This window comes from Chelonia mydas, chromosome 8 (genome assembly GCF_015237465.2).
Source record: "Chelonia mydas isolate rCheMyd1 chromosome 8, rCheMyd1.pri.v2, whole genome shotgun sequence".
Lineage (NCBI taxonomy): Eukaryota > Metazoa > Chordata > Testudines > Cheloniidae > Chelonia > Chelonia mydas.
In genome coordinates, this window is record NC_057854.1 from 69,705,355 (window position 1) to 69,728,889 (window position 23,535).

At 40.2% G+C, this 23,535-nt stretch overlaps 1 protein-coding gene across 2 annotated transcripts in view; it reads right to left on the reverse strand.

The window, feature by feature from the left end:
• Positions 1–3,976: 3,976 nt before the first annotated feature.
• The window catches only part of PALMD (palmdelphin), a 34,144-nt gene continuing 14,585 nt past the window's right edge, over positions 3,977–23,535 (reverse strand). The window contains exons 3-8 of one of the 2 annotated variants that reach the window (XM_007062602.4): positions 21,453–21,583; positions 10,536–10,650; positions 9,404–9,437; positions 9,185–9,298; positions 7,212–8,309; positions 3,977–4,100 (exon numbers count right to left, since the gene is read on the reverse strand). In XM_007062602.4, coding sequence (XP_007062664.1) covers positions 4,057–4,100; positions 7,212–8,309; positions 9,185–9,298; positions 9,404–9,437; positions 10,536–10,650; positions 21,453–21,583 — 1,536 coding nt within the window. In that variant the 3' untranslated portion in view covers positions 3,977–4,056. Of the gene's footprint in view, positions 4,101–7,211; positions 8,310–9,184; positions 9,299–9,403; positions 9,438–10,535; positions 10,651–15,162; positions 15,487–21,452; positions 21,584–23,535 lie in introns of those variants that run through there. The other variant, XM_043552651.1, reaches the window with a different exon arrangement.

Sequence of the window (23,535 nt, forward strand, 5' to 3'; positions counted from 1 at the left end):
CCATTTTTGTACAATTATGAATTTTATTTTCTAAATTAAAAATATTGTGTACGATTCCTTCCTACAAAAGAAAACCTATTCAACTTTTAAACCTTAAAGGTCTGTTTCTTTTTTTAATAATCTCTTGCACTACTGGCCTTCCCCAAAAAGGTTTCCAGGGATTGCTGCTCATGTCACCTTCCCAGATGATAGTGAGACTAACCACCTCATCTCAAAAGGGGGAAAAAAAATCACTGGATCATTCTGCTAACATTTATCACTTGGTGCTCCTTGGTTAGGCCCATTGTGCAGAGACTTTAAATAACACCCAGTGAAGATAGTAGTTTCTGAATTAATGACAATGGGTGTTGGACCAGGCTCAGCACAGGGAGGAGTACAAAACACTGCTCGGGTGTGTTATAGCTCTGTTTAAAGACTAATGGACCATCCCATGGCAGCAGCAGAACAGATGGCCCTGGCAGCAGGTTTATTTCCAGAGCCCTTGAGTGCTATTAGTATTCCTTTCCAATCATTTGGTAATCTAGCTTTAAATAAAGGTGGGTGAATTATTGTTAGGCTGTCTCTTTCTACGGTTATATCTTGCTATTAAATTACATTCAATCAAAATTATAACTAACTCTGTGGGACTGATTGATCATGGCACAGTCAAAACTCCCAGCTGAAGTCCAGGGGAATTTTGCCTGTGTAAGGGAGCATAGAATTAGGCATACTGATTTTTTACTTCCTCCATGCCAGTCATTACATCAAACATGAACTACATTACTTTACTACCAGCATCAAATCCTGCTTCCTTACTCCTGTGTGAAACCTGATAGATTTCAGTGGGACTACTCCAATGAGAAGGTGAGCAGGACCCCTTCCTTCCAACTCTTTGTGACACAAGATGTAATTTATCACATGAATAGTTCCATTGTGGCAGTGCATTTCTCCTTTAAAGCCATATTCTGGCTCCACTTACATTGTGTCATTGATGTTAACAGAACTGCTCCCATGAGTTAGGGTTTAAGGATCGGTGCTTTGGTTACTAGTCATTTCTTCTGTTATGCTGAAGTTCTGTCACCCTCCAATATTCCCAAAGAGGAAACGAAGCATTCCGAGGCGCAGTGTAAACACACTCCTGGGCCAATAAAGTCAATAGGGCCACAGTTTGCTCCTTAATGCAAAAGTCCTATTGCTGAAGCAGTGTTTCACCCTGGTCTACTTTAGAGGAAAAATGAAGTGGTGAAAATACACACAAGTGATGCTGTAAAGGTGCTGGAGACTGTCAATTCTCTTGACTATGAAAACTGTTCAACAGAACTTTAATTTAATATTGTATACAGCGGGAGCTTGTACAGGTTGTTAGGTGTGGGGTTTTTTTTTCCCCTCCCCAATTTTTAGAACTGTAGATGTGGGGGCCTAGGTATGGGAGATATGTACTAAAGCGGGTCAATAAAAAGAAACTTATCCTAAAGGAGCTTATTAGAACTATATCAGAATATTAGATAAGCGAGTGAATAAACTGAATGTATTTCACAGATACATGTAGTGAAACTGGTATTTACTTAAGAGGTCATGGTTGAACTGACTGCGATAGGTTGACAGAGCTTCTATTTTCACCTGTACAACTTCACTAGGGTTAAGTTCCAAAAGTCTTTATTTAATGGTGCTGGGGAAGCTTATGTACATGATCCTGTGTATGATTCTCCTCTCTCATCTCCCCCCCATAGCAAGGAAAATCCCAGTCGTCTTTTAATGCCCCCCACCCTGCTGCCCTTCAGTTTTGTGATGCACTGAGCTCTTGTGTGCGCTGAGATGGGGAGGAGATAAGTCACTGTAGAAACGATGCTACCACTGAAAAACTAATGCCGGTGATTGTTTTGCTAAGGAGAGTCTGGCCACAGGTATTGAGGGTGTGGGGGCAGCATATTTCTCCCAGCTGTGGCAACACAGGCAGCCTGTTCCTGGGGCACTGTACCACGCATTTCTCATGAATTCAAGCAATGTTTATGTTCTGTTGACTGATTTGGATTGTCTGAAGTATATTTAAATTGGGCATTAATACTTGAGCATTTTCCTTACATTGTGGAAAAATACTTAAATTACAGTACTTAATATACAGAGTCAGGTACATCATCAAATGGCTCCTAGCCTCCTAATTTGCTAAATATGCACGGGCGGCATTACTTTAGGAAAAGCTCCATCCTTTCTCTCGCTGCAAAGAGAATATTTCTTTTCCTTCCAGAAGACCTAATCTTCTGGCCCTTTATCTAGGATCTTTAGGATCTTTAGGCCCTACTAGAATTCAGGCCTTGCTGAGTCTGTGGTCCTCGGCCACAGTGAGCTCTGTGAAGGCTGTCTGTTTGCTTGTGGGTAGGGGTGAAATCTACTGCTGCTGGTCCTTTTTCCCCCACTCTTATCCTTTTGAGAGGGGATGCATGAGGACTGGAGGGGTCCTGTAGTCAGTCATAGAACCTCTCTCTCATTGCATGTCAGCCTGTTGAGGATTCTACCCCTGCTTAACCATGGGTATACTCAGCACCCCAACTAGCATTTGGACTGGTCCTGCATGGATGGAGTTGTCTTAGTAAGCAAACTTATCCCAGCTGTAACACTGAGTTAAACTTCTCCAGATTTAAAGTGAAGCCAATCCCATCCCCTTCTCCTACACCCCCATGCCTCTGACTTCCAACTTCCTTATCCCAGAACTTTTTGGGGATGGTGAATGTGAGGTGATAAGGAACCAAGGAGTCCCCCAGCACAGGAGGAGAAAGGAAGGGACTCCATCTTCTTAGGATGAAAATGCCTGAGAGAGAGAGTGTGGTACTAGGAGAGCAGGGGTGGTCAGATTAGAAGGAGAAAACAGACAAAAGGGAAAAGCAAAAAAATAGGAGAATGTAAGATTACTAAAGATGGAAGGAGAGAGAAAACAATGCAAGTGGAAAAGAACTGCCACCCGCCAGCTTAAACCTTATTCAGTTTTATTTGTTCATTTTCTTGCATTTGGCCAAGTTCTAACATTTGAGATTTTGCAGCCCTACATTTTAAGCACCCATGTGTATATCTCAGAAGGTGTTTGTGTCAGGTATGATGATGGCTCACTGCATGTGGGGCAGCAGGGGAGCTAAATAAACAGAGCTGGGCTTGCCAAGCACAATGGGGTGCTTTGTGTGAGTTGCACCTAAGTCTAGCATCAGATTTAGCACTAGCTATTGCCTGCTCACTTCCCATGTGTAGGAGTACAGTTATAGAACGCCCACCCACAGCCAGCATGGTGACAGACCGTTACCACCTAATGAGGGAGAACTTGGATTTGCTTTTACGTCCCTGCGGGGGTGCGGCTGACTTGAAAGAGCCTCCTGATAGTATGCTACAACCTGAACTGTAATTATTGACTAAAACATTTTTGAGCCAAGTCCTCAGCTGTTGTCCGTTGCTACCAATCCATCAGAGTCCAGTGGTGCGACATCTATTTATGCTATGGGAATCTATCTGCATATTTACATTCCATCATATTTCTACCTTAAATTGCTGCTTTTTTCTTTTTTACATTAACTTAATAAACTTTCACTAGAAATACATTGCAACAGCATCTTCAATTGGGTTGGTTCACTTTCGAGTGTGTGCATGTGTGTGAAAATTGAAGACTGGAATTTCCTCAAGGGGTGTTTAATTGCTTATCCGTGCTGTATTCATGGCAACTATTTGTGTGTGTGTGTGTGAGAGAGAGAGCATGTGGGTGTAGGTATATATCAGTATGCTCATATAGGGCCAAAGTTGACAGTTCTTATGTAGGAAAATTTCCTATTGACATCAGTAGTAGTTTTATTTAGGTGTAAGGACTGCAGGATTTGATTTGCACTGTTTATCCATGCAGATGCCCCCTTATGTCTGGGAGGAATCCTAGTGAAGTCACTGGGTTTCTGCAGAGGGACAGGGCTGCATATATGTAATACACACTTATATTTTAGAATAAGCAAAACACAAAGTCCAGAAAAACAGGCATAAAGGAAGTCTTAACTTTTATTCTCTTTTGATTAATAAAGCCTAAATGTGAGTTCCATGTCATTCCAGCTGTTAAATCACCTTTTTCCCCAGCTTTGCCATTCTCATCCTCAGAGCTGTGGATAGAAAAGAGAACAGAAAACCTCAGTGAATAGTATGATTAGCTTTCTGCTTCTGAATCAAAATCTCCTTGTTTAGAATAAGGAAGAATGCACTTACCCCGAATGGTTAGATCCAACAGACTAAGCATTATTTTAGTATTATAGAAAGAAATTAGTAGAAAGGATTAGTGCTGGTAATTTCACAGCATAGACAAAGTACAGAGAATGAATCCATTAACACTTTTAGAAGATAGCTGGGCTAAATTTCAAAGCTTATTAATTTTTTTTCTTTAATGTTAATTTAATGCAGAGCAAACAGCTGTATGGTTCTTGATTGGGATAGGTGACAAGTTTAAAAGCAAATGTGAGTAATTAAACTAAACTCTTTGTTTATAGCCTTCACTTAGTGGTTTAGTTTAAACTAGGGCTGTTGATTAATTGCAGGTAACTCACTATTAACTCCAAAAAATTAATTGCGATTAATTGCACTGTTAAACAGTAGAATACCAATTGAAATTTATTAAAATTTTGGATGTTTTTCTACATTTTCAAATATATTGAGTTCAATTACAACACATAATACAAAGTGTACACTGCTCACTTTATATTTTTTATTACAAATATTTGTACTGTAAAATGATAAAAGATGATTTTCAATTTACCTCATACAAGTGTGTAGTGCAACCTCTTTATTGTGAAAGTGCAACTTACAAATGTGGGTTCTGGGTTTTTCTTTTGCTGTTACATAACTGCATTCAAACAAAACAATGAAAAACTTTAGCGCCTACAAGTCCACTCAGTCCTAGTTCTTGTTCAGCCAATCACTAAGAGAAACAAGTTTGTTTACATTTATGGGAGATGCTGCTGCTGCCAACTTCTTATTTACAATGTCACTAGACAGTGAGAACAGGTGTTCACATGGGACTTTTGTAGCTGACATTGCCAGGTATTTATGTGCCAGATATGCTAAACATTCGTATACCCCTTTGTGCTTTGGCCGCCATTCCAGAGGACATGCTTCCATGCTGATGATGCTCGTTTTTAAAATAAAATAAATAAAAAATCCATTAATTAAATTTGTGACTGAACTCCTTAGGGGGAGAATTGTATGTCTCCGGCTCTGTTTTAATCTGCATTCTGCCATATATTTCATGCTTGCAATGCGATAACAATTAACGGTAATGTGCCAGATTCATCCCTGGGGTAACTCCACGGATTTCAGTGGAGTTACCAGGATGAACTTGGTAGTTGGATTTGAGCGAATTATTGATTTGTAAACAGTTTTTTTTCTTTCTCTAAGCAGTAGCCCTTTGTAATACATTGTTACTTTGGATATAAGAGGTTTTCCTGGTTTTGTTTCCTTTTTAGAACTACCAGTATGACTACAAGGCTGTATGGAACAATTAGTCATTTCCTGGCTTTTTCCACCATCTAATAGGGCAAGGGGTGGTGACAAAAAGATGGGGGAAGGAGAGGGATGTGGCCCTGTTCCATGTTCCACTGGGAATTTTAAAATACGCTGTTAGAGATAGTATTGCACATAGGGGGTGAAATTCTGTCCCCATTGAAGTCCATGACAAAACTTCTATTGATGTCTATGGGGCTAGGATTACATCCAATGATCTGTTTCTCCTCTCTCTTATACAAATTTTAAATCAGTGGAATTAGGCAAAGATAAGAATGGTTTAAAAGAACTACATTTAAGGCTTGCTTTATTCCCACTGAAATAATTGTTAGTTTACTGTTAAAATGATGCAGGACCAGCCTGTGAGTGTATTTCTATCTGCCAAAAGAAATTCAGCTTCTGAAAGTGAAAGAAAAGTAAACTTTAAAATTTCTGGCTGCATGGTGCATGACTGCACCATGCGAACATGAAATAAGTGAATGCATCCTTTCACAATAGCTATGCAGAAGCTTCTCCAAGTACAGTGATACTCAGGCAATATTACTTGAAATTGCTAGCTTGCTACAATGAAGTATCCATGTCCTGTGGAGATATTTACATTTAAATTGCTACTCCTTTCCTAACATTCTAACTATTGCTAGATCACCAGTGGATTGTTAGCTAAGGTCCAATCTTGCATGTCTTCTGCAATCAAAACTACTGGGAATTTTGGAGGGTGGGAGGGGTACAGGATCAGGATGCAATTGAATACATTTGAGTTATATTATGATGATATCTTTTTCTTTTAAATGTAATATAACCTTTACCAGTTGAGTGAAACATGCTCCTCTTATTCTTTAGATATATTTCACTGATAGCTAAATTATAGTATAAATATAAAACATATTCGCTTACTTTGATAGACAACTATTGCTATTTGAGGATTTCTTTTTAACATTTTTATAAAATTGTACAGCAAGAAAGAGTGCAAGACTGTAGATGTTAACAGATTAGAAAAAAGTAAGGTATTTTAATAAATAAAGACAGATAGACAATACAGACAGACTGAAGTTAATATACAGACAGGAAAATGGCATTTTGTCATATTTTAAAAACTATAAAAATATCTAAATAAATCAGGCTAGAAAAAACATTAATTTGCATAAACATAGTCAAGGCAAGGTAGGCAAAATTGATCCAAGAAGAATGTAAAGCTGCTTGCTAAACAGTCTTTCTAATTTAAGGCATAAATTAGATTATACAGGAAGTAGTTAGAACACAGGCACAGATATGTCCCAAAAAGGAGATACATAGTGTAAGAAGCAATGCTATTAGTCACCGGAAGCAAAGTGAATGTATTCTTATACATCATATGTCAAAAGAAGTATTTTAAATTGGCATTTCTAGAAGAATCAAGAGTGTTAAATTTCTGTTTCATTTTTTTAATCTTTGAACATTGTGGAAATAGGTTTTTGGAAATTAATTTTCAAAATGATCATTATTTCAAAATATGCCAACTAGAGCATTGCTGAAGGTGAAAAAAGCATTCCAAAGTACTAAAAATTCAGATTAGCATACGTTAACAAATAAAAAGAGTAAAGACATTGACCAATAATTGTGTAATTGTCCATAAGACAGCAGAAGAATGGGAAAGTGAAAAGGATTGTTAGTTGGAAAAAAGAGTGATGCAATCAGTTGTTACATGAGTGAACAGCAGTGACATGATTTTCCTTTTTTATTACCTGTTAACGAGGGATCCTCTGTACCGTCTCCAGATAGCTGGCCATCAAGATGAGTATGGTACATAGAGCTCAAACTTTGTTCTTGTTCTTCCAGTGATATGGAATTTTTGTGGGATGATTTATTCATGTTTCCACCTAGGTTGTCCTCCGGGATCCTCTGTGGAACTTCTGCTATTTGCTTGCTGGGTGGCTGGTAAACTTGACTGTAATGGCCTACAGGATGATACGATGGTCTCTCAGAGTTGCTGTCATCTTCATCATCGTCATCAATGACAACCAGTTCCGCACGGATAATTCCATCATATCTGGACAAGTTTTTGTTTGCTGCTGCTTCTTCATAATCATCTACATGCTGATAACCCATGAAAATCATTGTAACAGGTTCTGTATCATCCACATAACATGGCACAGCTTGAACAATGCTGTACCTAATGTCTTCATCAGCATCCTGAGTTACAGGAGACTTTTCACTGGTATTCTCTGAGTTCATAAACATTGCCTCACAATGATTCTCTCTTATCTTCTGATAGGGTTCCAAATCCTTTTGTAGAGCTCCTCTTTTGTCATTATGTATTATCCTGTTTTTTGGATTAATGTGTACCTTTCCCTCTTTTTGCTGAGACCCCGGAGAGGGAGACTTTGGCAGTATTACTTTGGGAAGATCAAAACCATTTTCTTCATTATGTTGCCTGTTGCCTTTGTTATAGAAAGATTCATTTTGATGATTGCCAAGTTCATTAGTCTCTTTTTTAACAGTGTCTTCCAAATTTGGTCCAGGAACTAATTTGTCTTTCTGGGGAGTTGTTGGCCTATAAAACTGGTTTGCATACACAGGCTCATGATACTCTGTAGGAGATTTAGCATTTTTTTCAGTTGCTTTTCTTAAAAGATCTTCCACCTCAACAGGTGCAAGCTCATCTATGCCATTGTGTGTTATGCTGCCGTTGGACCACGTTGCATAGACTGACTTCCTACCATCGTCATAGACTTTTACTCCTGTACTTTTAAACTCATCAGACGGAAGAGGTATGGTAGACAAAACTGTGCTTTCTCCAGTCTTCATGTCTTTCTCAACTTTAATTTCCATGGCAAACAATGCTGTTAAGAGAAATAAGAACTTAACATTGATAACATAGTAGCTGCAACAAATATTTAGATCCTATCCTTATGATAGGTGGTTTGGATAAACTGTCAAATCTCGTAGTCCAATTGTCAGCAGAGATTGTTGTCCTGTGCCACAGAATTTGGATCCTGAGTCTAAGGCACCAAAGAATGAGGCATGCACTAAGATCTAAGCTTTTGGTTCAGCATAGAATAGCAAAAATGGTCAACCTTGTCATTTGAATCCAGATCTGGGTTCTGAGATTGAACCCCCACTTTATCCCCTGCTGTCCTCCTCAAAGTTTGAAGATATTAAGAAATAATATTTTGGTTGGGACTCATCTCTGATAGAAAATCAGCTGTTTGAGGCTCTAATATGCAACACCAAATGAGAAAGCCAGGTTAAACTTGAGGCCAGCTCCTACAAGGTGCCAAGCAGTGGGAGTCAATGGGAATCGAGGGAGTGTAATGCTACGCAGGAGTAGAGTCTTGGTCTTAGACAGTGGGAGACAGGAAGCTTTGCGGAGGTCAGGGGGTGGTTAGATTTGGGTTACTCAGCAGGCATAATTGCTCATGGAAAATGCATTATGTGGACTACTATCAGAACCAGATAGGGTTACATCAAGTACAGTAAGTCAGTGCTGGATGAAAGTGCTAGAAAACATGGGGCCTCATTCTCAATGGTACATCAGTTATACAGCAGTGCCACTCAACTGACTACAATGGAGTTACTGTGTGTAAGTAAGAAGAGAATTATGCCTATTATCTGTAGTCTCTCGATCCTTTCCCTAAATAAGTTAGCTTTAATTTTTTAAGAGGCTTATGAACCATTACAAATCTGCACTCTTTCTAAAGTTACTACCAATCTGTACCTCTTCTGTTTTCCTCATCATCCTCAGTTCCTGCCTGTCCTGCCCTTTTCAGTGCAGAAGGTCTGAAGGATTTTGGAAGGTCGGGTATATTGGTATATATGTAGTCCACTGGCTCTGTTAAAAATAAATAAATAGGAGATCCACAGTACTTTTCATTGGCTTCATGCAACAAACATTAAAAAAATTTTTTTTAATATAAAATGCTTCTGTTGAACATACCTTCTTGAATTTCTGCTTTAGCTACCTTCACAGACTATGAAGAAAGAACAACAAAATGTGATATGTGATTATTTCAGTTTTAAGAAATTAACTCAAAACACAGAGACTTTTCTACTGCACAACTCTTTAACTTTCTGTGTTGCTCAGTTTGAACTGGAAGATATCTGGAAATGGAAACAGCCTCTCAACAGGACAGTTGTAGTGGTGGGGCAAGCTTTCCCACTCCACTCTGCCAGCATGCTTTATCTATCCCCTTAGAGTCTGGCTCCTGATGGCCTCTCTCTCACAGTTTCACGTGGCACTAGAGAACAACCCATAGATTTGTACTTCTGGAGTGTAGAGGACCGGGTGTTCTTAGTGGAGGGCCCTCACTTCAGGAATTACTTTTCCCCCTGGAGCTGACAAAGCCACCGGGCAATTGTGGCTGTGAGTAATCTCATTGAAGTCAGTGAGTCTATTTGCATGAGCAAGTGTTGTGCACTCTGGCCCCAAGTTTGTTGACTTTCAGGCATATTGCTGAAAATCTGTTTAGCTAGGGTTTTCCTGAAGTTATGGGTTAAGGCTTCTCTTTTATTTCAAGAGGGAGATAAGAGGGTTTTAAAAAATGCTGTTGACATTTTGTCAGCGTAGCTTACTAATGATTAATGGTACCATACAATTTTTATTGTAAGTGCACTTAGGATCTATGACAGGTGAACAATATAGTGTAGTTGTAGCCCTGTCAGTCCCAGGATACTAGAGAGACAAACTAGTTGTCACAATATAGTTGCTTGGAGTGACCACCTCAAGGGTTTAGGTAGCTCAGTGTCCATGCTCCTTATTCATTCCTTGCCCTCTCTGCTGAGATTGCCTGCAAAGCTGACAATTGCAGTGTGTGATTTCGTGATATGCTGTAGATATTTTTTCCATAGAGTAATGGGCTGAAACCACCAAACTCTTTACATATAGATCATGTAGCCATTGGATACTATAATCTTTTGGTCACTCTTCTGTGTTAGATTTGAACTAATGAGGTGAAATACCCCATATCTCATTATCAGTCTCATGATCCATTCAATTCCTCTTTAATTCATTATTATAACAAATAGATTTTAGTAAAGAGTCCTGTTTTCCGAAGTGTTGTAACACCAACCTTTAAGATATCTTCTGCTGTTCTCTCAACTGATTTAAGCTTCTTTAAAATTGCCTGTTCATTAACTGAGATTTTCATCTCTTCTTTTTCCAGAGCTTCAATTTCTTTCTCAAGTCTGCAAGTATAACATATTTTATATAATAATATTTAAAGAATAGGTATTAAAATGCAATTATGCTTTCAGTATATTTCCTATAGAGATATCGATGGGCCTGATTCCTCTCACACTTACACCATTTTTACACTGATGAAACTGATTTGCTCTTGATTTAGGAAGGTATGAAATCAGGATATGCCTGTTTGTCACAGATCTCTTCAGAGGATACTTTGAAAATAAGCAGATTAAGGCACTCTGGTAAAGTTTCTTTATTAACTTGTTTAGAAGAGGTGGGGGAGGGGTCAGGCCCCTAAAGGATTTCTTCACCTTCAACTAAACTCTCTCATTATCAAGCATTATCACAACTAAAATGGTGTTCACCTCCCCATATAACAATGACTTAACATATTAGGCCAGTTCACAGACTGGGGTGAATGTGTTTATTTGCTCACTTCTTTGTTCTGGATCACCATTCTCCCATGTTCTAGAACAAGCAGAGCAATTCGATTGCTTGGTGGGTAGGAAAGTTATAAACAATTTACAAGATTATAATTAAGGGGCCAGATTCTGACAATTTTTACATAATGTGGATTAGTCCCTTACTACATAAATAGCGGCAATGATTTCAGTTGGACTTTTTGTGGAGTCAGGTACTACTCTGTGTGAGTAAGTGTGGCAGAAGTGAGCTCCAAAAGAGTGGAGGAAGATACAGAGAGCTAAACTGCTGCCCTTGGAGATAAAATTGCATTTGTTCCTTGTAGCTGGCACACAGTGGAACTGGGATTATGAGCACTTGTTTGAGTTTTAAATCACAGCTACAAATACCTAAAGTTCACTTTGTAGGACTAAAGTAAACCAATAAAGTTATCTCATTATCTTTCTTCAGTGTAATTATTTCAATTTAGAAAACAATTGTTGTTACAAATCATAATTGTGTTGATGATAGTATTATACTAGCACAAATCCTTTCAACCAGTGTTAATTGTGTATCTGGCAAAAACAAAGCCACCCACGTACAAAAAACTTCTACAAAGTCTGGGATTAAAGCTTTACTTCTTTCACTTTCATTTGTTTGGGACCAAGTACAACTGATTTACAGATACTCAGTGACAAGGGGTTTGGGGGATGAATGGTCTAACACTTGCTCCTCTGTATGTGTGTCCACAGGTGCACATATATATGAACATTTACCCTCCCCCCATCTCTGTCTCTCACTTTACAATCCATGAACAGGGTGTAACAATACCTGACTCCCAGGCATGTTACTGCATGAGGCTTGATTAATTGTGAAAGGAAGGATGATGCATAAATGCAAAGTACTGTGATGATGGGGTTTTAGATGTGGCACACCTTAGTCCAAGTAGAGAACTGGATGTGTACCTTCTACAACTTTACAACATTGACCAGTTTTAAATAGATGGAGTCATAAAGCCATGTCCCAGCTATCAATGGTCTCTAAAATTCTCCTTCCTGCCATATGCCCTTTACCATTATAACTCAACATTTCTATACATCCTGCTCTGTGGAAGAAGTGCTGGCTCCACATCTCTGGAAGTCTCTCTTTTTCAGAAGAACTGTAATACGCCCAGAAATGCTGATTCAATGCACCAAGGACAGGCAGCACGGAAAGCTGAGCAACATTTATTGTGCTTGCTGAGGCAGGGCCTCAAGTGTACAAGGTAATGTCCTCATAATTGCAGCCAGTCAGTTTGCAAGAGAAGCCTGTCAGCTTCAATAAGCAGGATATCTGTCAGCGGGATATTAATGACATCCCCTTTCTGAACCTTCTTCTCACTTGGGTTAGGTGTTCTATAACAAGAAGGTAATTTTAAGGGACCCGTTTATTAAAGGAAAGTGTCTTGGGTCATGCCTGGCTGTAACCAAAGGCCTCTGTAAGCAGATTAGATACAATGCAAGCATAAACCTAAAATACCACTATGTTTTGCAAAGAGTACAGATATTCCACGAATATTTAGTAAACTAAATTTGGGTATTAATAAGACAGTGTATCCATTACTGGAGCTCCTACTATCTCCCTTCCAGATTTCAATAGTACTAACCCAAAATAGCCTCCCTGTCAGACATGTTGGCTGTCTGAGAGCTTTTAAAGCCTTTATTGTTACAGAAGAGGCACATTGATACCCAGCTGAAAGAATTCATCTCTTAGTCTATTCTGGATTTCACCCTGTCTTCTTACTAGTTGTGTGTGGCCTCTCTCTACATCCTGTATATCTATAGTGAATCACAATTCTTTTCTCCCTCCCTCTCTCTTTGTTGTTATGCAGAACTGTATGTTACAGCTGGTCAAAAATGCTTCAGCACAATGCTTTTTACCATCAAAAATGCTGTTTTGTCAAAACTGAAATGTTTCACAGAAAGGGATTGGAGTTGAGGAAAACATTGTCATGAAGGTTTTGAAACTTTGTAATTTTCTGTGAAAAGGAAGGCTTGTTTTCTCACCAGCCCTGCTATATGTTACTCAAGCCCACAGCAGAGAACAATAATTATGGTCCTAAGCTAAATCCATAGGTACATTTCCACTGGATTCATTGAAAGATTCCCCTTGACTTCAGTGAGCATTGGATCTGGATCTAAAATAATTGCTTTTGCACTTGTTTTTGCCATTTCATGTTTATGTATAAAACTTTTAGGGTCAGCTTGCAAAGAATCTTATACATTTGCACATTGAAGCTTGTAGGGATGCATTCTTGCAAAAGCCCTGTGCTGCATGTGTTCAAAGAGTCACGTGCATAGCGGGAGAGGCTGAAAATTGTGCCAGAATAGCATTTTGTAATTTATTTTTTTAATCTGATTTAGAAATGTTTAAATGTTCTATTTGGGGGAAAAAAGTTCTGATATTTAACTATTTCCCATTCTTAGTGTTTATTTTTTTAAAAATACATATGCTGTGAGAGGAATTTGGCTGCTATGGGGTACTTATCTTTGGAGGTTTTCACTGCTTTGTACAGGTTTCAGGTGTAGGGAAGCTGGGCATATCTACTGATATTAAATACCTGGTGTGGGTATTTGTCCATCTGCCCTTGAGTAACATTCAGGGCTCAAGGCAGTTTCCCATTTCTAACAGTAGATTAAGGCAGGATCTTTGGAACTGGGACTTCAAGTCAGAGGGTGCCCAATCAGAGCAGTGACTGACTCAGGAAACAGTACAGCACACAGCTGATTGCTGCTGGTTGCAGGGAGAGGCAGCTCTGCCTCACCTGGAAGAAAGATCAAGGACCCAGGAGTGGAAGAAAGACAAGAGTCTGGCTGGAGGATACCAGAAAGAGAGGAAAAGTCAGTTCGGGGAGGGCCGACATTTTAGCAGCTCTGGGCTCCATCTAGCCATAATTTCCCTTCATAAATTACAGCTTCTATTTTTCCAAAACCCTATTATCCGAACCTCCCCTTATCTGAGCCCCTTCCTCGTCCCTGCAGCATGAGATGCATGCTGCAGAAGGCAGGTATCTCATGCTTGGGGACAAGGGACGGATTTGGATAATGCAGAGGTTCAAATAATTAATCAGAGACCCTGGGCCAGGACTGCAAAGAGGAGGACTAGACTCTGTGGCAGGGGAGCCACACTGCTGCTCAGTGGCTCCTGTGGCAGACCACTGTCACAGGAATGAGTAAGTGGGGCCATTACAGCAGAGTTGCAGTGGGCTTCCTGGCTGCCACCGGGCTGGGGACACCCAATCCTTGCAGGTGCAAGGTGCAGAGAAGACTGCAGTCCTGGTGGGAAGAGCAGAAACCCCTGGTCAGGACGGTGAGGAAGAGGCAGAGGACAAGCCCCAGGCTGCAGGGGAGGCCACTCAGCTGCTGAATGGCTCCTGCCCTCTCAATGATCCAAATTCCTGAGTATCTGAATAAAATCCATGTTCCCATTGCTATTTGGATAACTGGGAGTATACTGGATATTCCCAACTGCCTGGATGGTGCTTGGTAACATGTTGTTTGTAATCTTCTTTAAATAAGTTGTCTAGCAACTAATTCTACCGAGAATGAACGTTTTTTGCAACCAAGCTGTCCAGTTAAGTGACAAAATATGTCTACCTGATTCTGCAGCCAGTTTGCACCCTCAGCTGAGAATGTGTGGCTTTATGCCCTGTAACCTCTACCATGTAAACAGAGTATTATGGGATAGATACTGTGAATGCTATTCCGGCTTGTAACCTGAGTGTTGAACTACTCGCCTGCAGTTTTGGCTCAGGTCACTGTTAATTGTTCAGTATTGATACAAAGAACGGAACTCTCTCCTTTATCTAAAAAAGCAGAAATCCTGCTTGTGTACTGGATGATCAACAGGTACAAATTAACCCTGGAAGGGACCTACTGGGCACTCCAAAAAAGAAATGCTTCAAACTGGAGGCCCCTTAGGGGGATGAGAGGGAAAGATACATGCATTCACTATGAAATCTGCCTGCAACTTCAGAAAGAAACCAGGAGCTAAAGAAATGCTGTAATATTCCTTAAAGGAATTTACATGTTTTTCTTTAAAAAGAGTGAGAAAGAAAGAAGCACAGAATAACTCACCCCTTGGTAGTACATGTGCCAGCCACTCTCCAGTTTGACATTCAGATGAACAGTAAAATACTTTCTCTGGGATTTTCAATAATATAGTGTTACTCAGTGGCAAGTGTGCACATGAGCAGTGTATCTGTCTTCTCTTTCAGAGCTGTTGGATAGGCAGTTAGAGCACAGTGGTAGGAAGGTGGGCTACTGGAACGGACATTACACTAAGATTTGTAAGACTTAGGTTCAACTCCCTGCTCACACGCTGACTTCCTGTGTGATCTTGGGCAAGGCACTTAGGCCCAGATCCTTAAAGGTTTTAGAGGCCTAACTCCCATTGATTTCAATAGGAGTAAGGTGCCTACATCTTTTTGCGGTCTGGGCCTTAATCTACCCCATGCTTCAATTCTCCATCTGTAAAATGGGGATAATGGCTCCCTACCTCTCACAGGTATTGCGGATAAAATCCATTAATGATTGTGAGGTGCTCATGTAAATAGTTAGGTGTTTCTTGTATATTAAGGTCCTGAAAACCTTTAAAGCATATCTAGATCTCCGTCAATGGTAGACAGAGCTATTACACCTGTATAATACAGAACAGAGGGCCTGGGAAGTCTGATCAGGAGTAGGTCTTGCTATATCTTTTAAAAAGGTATAACTGTGCTCACCTGCAAGCACTTACCAGTGTGCAGGAAGGTTGGACCATAGCCACACCCATTCTGGCCTGGTTAGTGCTAGGAGGTCACTATATTTTGTGCTCCTGTGCGCAGACAGCTGAACTACACCTAGCAGGTGTGGTGAAATGATGGGAGTTTCTTACACTTTCTCTCCTCTTTGGCACACCCACACAAGGCCATCTATAGATCAGCACTAAGATGGTGAGGCTTTCACTTTCAAAGATTTTAATGCTTTTATGCTATGTTTTGCTCTGCATGGAGTTTTAGCTTGTTACAGTTTGATCAAACCCCAACTATTTTGTGGTTTAGAATTTGATGATATTCAGATCATGCTTTCAACAGCTAACACCATCTCATTATACCTTTGTACTTCCTGGAGTGTTACTCATTTCAGCTTGATTCCTGTTTCTTGTCTTTTAAGTTCTCTGGGAATTAAATTGCATTATGTCAGACCTGGGTGTGACTCTAGGTACCCTTGTATTCACACCCTACACGCTATTGCAATAAATATTTATACAAAATATGCCTTGTGAGGTATCATTTGGCAAGTTACAACAGACTGGTCAATGATATCATTGTGAAATGTATGTGCCAAGGCTGAGTGTGGATGGCTTCTGATATTGGGTTGTAAAGTCTGTATTTGAACAAAGTAGAAAACATGTCTGCCCAGGAGTTAAATACAAACAAAGCAGGGTTGATCAATGATGATGGGATTGCAATTTACGTATGTGGTAAACAAAAGGAAGGACAATTCCCAGTCATTTGGCATGGGGAATTGCTATAGGGACAGTTGCATTGTAAAATGGCAGCAGGACCCATCGCATTGGAATACACCAGGGGACACCTTAATCAAGATGCAGTTGGTCTCCTGGAGGAGACAGCAGACTGAACCCCAGGGGATCAATTTGACCCTGGAAAGAAAGGCAGACTTTGAGATATAAGGACACACACAAAGACTAAATTATCATTCACTTGAGGAGACAAGGAAAGCCAGGGCCTGGTTATGAGCTAATCAGCTATTGCTGGAAAAGGAATATTAGTGGGGAAGCTACCTTGAATGAAGACTACAGCTTGCTAAATTAAGTCTGTGCCCTTTAGAAAATGTATTCTTACCATTGTTTGTTTGTACACCTTTGTTTGTTTGTAAACCTTTTTACCTTTACTCCTAGTACTTGGTATCACTTAAAGCTATGGCTTTTTGTGGAATCTTGTTTCACCTTTACTATAAACCAGTTCAGTGCTGTGACTGAAATAAGAGTGTCAAATACCAGCTACATTAATGAGCTGAAATGTAATGACGGTTTAAAGGAGCAACAAATGTAGTATTTTCAGTGAATGTGCAGTGATGGGGCTGTGTATTGAAGAATGACATCTCTGAGGAGCTCTGGAGCTGGAGTTCACTAACTTTTGCCTGCTAGGCATGTGAAGATTGGAAGAGTGTCGAGATGGCTAGTGAGGAAGACACATTATGGGGGCAGGGTGGGAGCTGACACACACTCTATTCTCGAGCAAAACCCACTCCTCCTGAGGCAGAGAGAGAACACAATGGCTCAGAGCTCTGGGCATCCCCCGCAGTATTTTACAGTGGTTCCAAATGTAGTTCTTTGGCTGCCAAATGTGTTAGCTTAAAGAATGTGAGTTATGTGAAAGAGCTGTGTGTGTGATTTCTTCTACACTTGAGTTCGCTCATATCTTCTGGGAGATATTTTTGCTGAGTAATAGCACTGATTCCTTTCTACATTCGTTCAAACACAGCACATTCAAAACAAAACTAAGTGATATTTACTGACACTCATTCTATTTAAGTAGCATTACATCATAACTAGATCTTCTCACTTTAAGAAGAGTACAGTGACTGTCTCTGTGTTGCATTTCCCTTGGCAGTTTTATACTCATGCCATTTGTGTCAGGCTCTCTTTGCACTTCAATTAAAGCTAGGATATTTTGTATGTGCATCAAGAAGTGGAAATCATCTGGAGGAGAAAATGATCTAAGAGTGCTTGCAAAGAAAGGTCAAAGGGAAGGAGAAGTTAGCTGGGCAACAAAATTAAGTAGATGACGCCAATAATAATAGCACAGAGCTGTGAAAATGTCCATATCACGCTGCAAAAGGTCACCTGCCACAAGGGTGCATACAAAATCAGCAACAGTTCTGGGTTCCACTATTCATGAATAGCAAAATGAAGTAGACTAATATGAAGAGAGGAAGCTTGTAATGTTGCGGGGCAGTGGACATTTTAGATGAAATTTTCATTCTGAGTTTAACTAAGCTTCTGATTTTGCATCTGTAAATGACTGTGAGAGCAATTGAAATAATTTTGCAATCTAAATAACTGATTTGTGGTCACAGTCAGGTGCTTAGACACCCACGGCATGTTAATCATGCCTGTAAACAACTGAAGGCTCAAATTTGCTTTTACAATTGCTCGAACCTGAAATGTACAGGCACAGAAATAGAAGTTAGCTTTTAAAAAATTGGCTTCCCGGTATACAGGAAAACACTGTGTGTTTGGGGAAGGGATTTTCAAATAGATCTTCAGTGAAGATAGAGTGGAAATAATTAAAAACTCTCAGGCTAAAATTCCACTGTAACTAAGCTATTTGATTGTTTTCTGCATGTAAAACAAATGGAAAACTATCAGAGATGGGCTAGGGACAAGGAAGTCTTTGGATCGGTGTTGGAGGGTTATGCTTGGGCTCAGGTTCAAGGTGAATTACATCTAGATTATGGATTAGATGACACTTATATCTATGAGCTGGTTTTATGCAGTTTTATTTCCAAATGGTAGAAAGCTTGCCAGCAGTGAGATTTTTTTTTTTCAACATCTCTGGGCCAAACCTCATGAGAATTATTGTTGCTGTAAAGCTTTGGCTACATCTGAACCAGAATCACAAACTAGGCTTTGGTAAAAATATGATCTAGAATGCAAAAAAGTGCCTAAGTGACCTTGGAGCTTAATGGCCATATTTTTAAATTATAGGCATTTAAAGATGCAGATAGGCACTTAGTGGGATTTTCAGAAGTATCTAGGTGCTTAACTCCTATTGAAGTAAATAGGAATTAGATGCCTAGGTACTTCTGAAAATCTCATTAAGAGCCTACCTGCATCTATGTATCTAAGTAACTTTTTTGAAAATGGGACTTTGGAGCCTAAGTCACTTAGGCACTTCTGAAATTTTTACCCCTTGTCTACTTTTGTATTCAACCTGGAATGAAAAGTAGGGGCTCTGATTCTAATCCACCTCCCTGAAATACAAAGTATTTAGTTCTGTTTTGGGTTGTGTTTTTTTTTTTTTTTTTTTGGAAGGGGGTGGTTCTCTCCTTTATAGTATGTTGACTTTATAGTAAGAACAGTGATAAGTGAGATGAAATCGAAAGGTTCCATATGGTGCAAAAGAAAGTGTACGATCAGTGTATACAACCTCCTGTCCAGGAGGAAATAATGGCTATATTTTGAATAAAGGCAGCATCAAAGGACAGTATGTACTCTGTAATGAGATCCTGCAACATCTTTAACAGTCCTTAGGAATTAAGCATCGTAAGAGATACAAAAATATCATCACTACACAGGTGATTCTAATAGGATTTAACCTTATTAGAAACCTGGTTAAGTCAGTTTTAAGAATGTAGTGTCTTTTTTTTTAAATGCAAGTCTGACCATTTATTATAAGGATTTAAAAACTTGCTGTAAGCTTTGAGCTAATACTGTAGGAGTTATTTTGATGCTCATTCTAAGTCCTCTCTATTGATAGGATGCAGGAGACCTGCAGCAACTGTTGCTATGAGACCTGCCAGATACTATGACTCAGGCACTGAAAACACTTAAGGTACCTTCATCAGGTGACAAATTGGATTTATACTTTGGAGTTACAGTACTTTCCCGCTGGGGTGCCTGGGTTTCCAAGGCATTTAATCTGTCAGGAGTTCAATAACTCTCAATTTAGCTCTACTAGTATTCACAGAGCTGCAGGATAAGGGCACTGTTCTTTATTTAGGTGCCACTGAATGAATTTGAAACAGTGTAGAGGACTGCTGCAGGGAGGAGAAAGGAAAAACACGAACAGTCTTGACCTGATTCTATGGCTTTAAAAATAGCATTTTAAAAAATTGCTGGGGAGGCTAGGTTGGGGTTTGTTTTTGTTTTTTTTTCTTCTTTTCCCAAAGGCTCAAAGTGGAGTTAGATGCCCCACTCCTCCTGAAAGTCAGCGAGCCTTGGAAAAAATCTCCTCCTGGTATATCAGAGAAACAGGATTCCTTGGGGCTTTAACAGTAGGAGAGCAGCTCATAGCATGCTGTGTGTCCTCTGCTTGGTCCTGAGCCTATCCTTCCCTGTGTGTGTGTTTGTGTGTGTGAGCAATATTTGAAAGTCACATTGTCAGTGGAATACACTGATGCATTTTACCTGGGTCTTCATAATTGCAACCAGCGAGGCAGCTATACCCTTGTCACCATAACAAAGCATTCCACTGATGTACTCAAAAAGTGATTTCCCCTTGAGAAAAGTGCTTCACGGAAGGAATCAGTCTAATTATGGGACACAAGCTGGCACAGCAGTGCAGCCCATCAGCAAATAAATATCACTTGTACCAATAAGACAAGAAGTAGAGAGGAGGTGGATAGGAGATAATCTTGACGACAATTTAGCCAAAGGAGTTGGCGGAGGAGGAGAGCTGAGGAAGAGGACTCTTCAGATGAAGATGCTGTTAAATTAAAATAAGGTAGGAAGAAGCTTCATCAAGGCTCCAGGGACAAGGCAATTTTGTGGATCTAAAGAAACAGCTCTTCATCTTTGCTGTAGTCCTCACTGGGCAAATGTCGGTACTGCTAGCCACAGAGGAGCAACAACATGTGTACAGTACAAACCCCACAGCCATCAAGGAGTAGTGAATGCAGCTAACAATCCTTAAGAACATGCCTGTGATCCAGTAGGTCCACCATGTCTGAATCTGCTTATGCAGCTTTAAAATAGCTATATGTGGTGGAGAGCCAAGCTGTGAGATTTGTAGAAACACTGGTATGACGAGGTAGCAAAAGGGTAAAGGAAGGACTCTGCGGGAGGGTTCTGAGGATTAAATTTAGGACGTGCTTAACACTATAGGTTATGACTGGAGATAATCACAGGACACGAATGATTACATGACTTAGAGGTACTATACTGTGATGTGGAATGCTTTGCAAGGGGTCAAGTTTTGAAGGCTACATGTTCTTTAGCTAAAATTAAGAACTTATTGGTTATCTTAATTTTAAGTGTGCATTATCTGACTTACTAAAATATTCATTCAACTGCTGGCATCTCTGAGCAAAAACCACATGCTGGTGCTTGCCTCTGTAGAGTACAGGGAATGGTGAATTTGGAGTCAGAAAAACAAATCCTTTAGGGGTATTGTATAGATTTGAGGAATAATGACTTTGAAACCCACATGCTATACTTCTGATAGTTGTAGGAGCCCTTAGAATATATTAAAGACTGTCTTGCACCCTTGGAATTTAATAAAACACTGCAAATTATTAGCCTTAGCTGATACTTCATTTTACCTGTAACAATGGAGGATGGGACCTCTCCTTTTCTTCATGCTTTTAAGAATGAACCATTTTAATGACTACAGAGGGCCACAACAAATTTTGTGCTGTACCTGAGGATGCTTTGTTCCAGCTCGTTGGTCCGTTCTTGGTCTTTCTTATTGTGCTTTTGCATATTTTCTTGCTCTTTTGGAGTGAGAGCACTCAGACCATCCAAGAGCCATTTCTCCCGAAGGGCCTTTTTCTAATTTCAGGAAAGATAAAGACAAGTGTGTTTAAAAAATGCTAATCAGTAACTTTCCCTATCTGCTTCCTAGACTGTAAGCTCTTTGGGACAAGGACTATGTCTTTGTATGTGTTTGTACAACACCTAGCACAACGAGACCTGATGGGGGGCATCTGGACTCCCATAATAGAAATATAAATGAACAGGAATAAACTGTTGTTGTTTAGTGATTTGTTTAACAATAGCGTAACAGCAAAACATTTTCATTATCAATCATTCTGCCTTTACAGATGGGCTGAATTAATAGGCGAGCAGACCACATGTCACTTATTAGCTGTGATGGTTAACATTTGTAAACTGACCCAGTGTTTGAAATTTTTTGTTTTACTCTGTGCTGCATTAAAGCATAGGTACTATAGGCTCATGCCTAGAGCCCCAGCTCCTGAAGTCATGCGATTACATCTGTGTATATATATCTCTTTATTTTTAAATGACCGTTTCCAGCCAGGATCATTATAAGGAAAACTTTGAAGCGGTCAACAAAGTGATGACTGCCTGAATCTGCAGACAGCCTGAAACAATAGCTCTGAGAGGTGTCACTTGGAGGTTGAATGTGGTACAACAGTGGGGCTGCAGAGGTGGAGCCATGATGTAGGGGAGTGGCCTGTATCAGGGCATGCCTAGAGTCCCAGGTTGCCTTGCCCTTTTCTCATTGTGTCAGTCTTCTGTTGTGTGTGCAAAATTCCTGCTGCAAGGGTTATTTAGAGGAGCTCCTAAAAATAGTAGGAGAATTGTTGCCTGCTCAGCTTTCCCAGTGCAGGACTGGAAGGACTGAATTATTAAAGCAGACCCCAAGATAAGACATGTGGGACTCTTCAATACCAACAGTGTAAGCCTACCTGAGTTATTACACAGACCTAGGGGGAGGAGGTAGGATTCCTGAATTTAGAAGAGGAGGCCTGCCTGAATTAGGTCTGCCCTTCTTCTGGGTGCTGAGGGGCTAGAGAGTTTGGACTCTGTATGAGAATGAATACATAAGTCCCAGAAAGCAGGAATCCTAGCCTTGAGTACTCTGGTGCAGGAGTAAATCACTGCAAGACAGTAAAAGGGTAATGGGCTGTGAAGGGGCATGCTTGCGGGTGGTGCCCCATCATAGCCTCCTGAACGTAAGGCTAAACCTTAAACCCCTCAAAGATAAAACCACAGCAGTACAGATGGAAACATCCCAGTCCCAGTGGAATGAAGTGGCACTCATGGCTGGTTAAGGAGTGGAACCATGCATTTGTAGTAGGTGTTTGGACTTTTGCACCTGTTAATGAGCATTACTTAATTAAAACATAAGCCTGTCTTTCATCTGTGGTTTCTATTTTTTTTGAGCTGGTGAATTGATCACACAGAAGGTGCTCTAAGTCACTTATTCATTTATATATTTGTCAACTGCATGAAGTGGCTGCTGATCCACTTTGCACAGGATTATAAAGCACACTCAGTTATTACTCCCATTGTCTGAGAACTTGTTTTGGGGCAGATGGCTATAGTCTCTCCTATGCCAGAGTTGTGCTTGGAGCAAGAACAGGAGCTGCTCTAGTCTCAACACAACTTAGAGCAGCTGCTGGGCTCCTCTAAATTGCACCTCTGGTGTAGGGTTGTTAGAGATATGTTTCAGCATGCCCCTTCCTACCCTGATGCGTTCCTGTGCTGGGAAGACTGAGGGAGTGGGGAGAGAGGAGAAGGATGCGTTGGGTACAGGGCCCAGATCTGGCATGTTTATGCCAGCAGGGAGCTCCCTTCCAACAGGTGAATTCTCTATGGGGAGTTTGTGAAAGCTATGGCTCCTTTGCACACCAGAGGAGTGCAAATCCCCATAAGTGTGTGTAGAGAGTCTTGCCCAGACTTTGTAAATGAAAGACATCTAGAATGCAAAGTGTAGGCACTCAATACTGAAATCTAAAATAAATAAGAGGAAATGT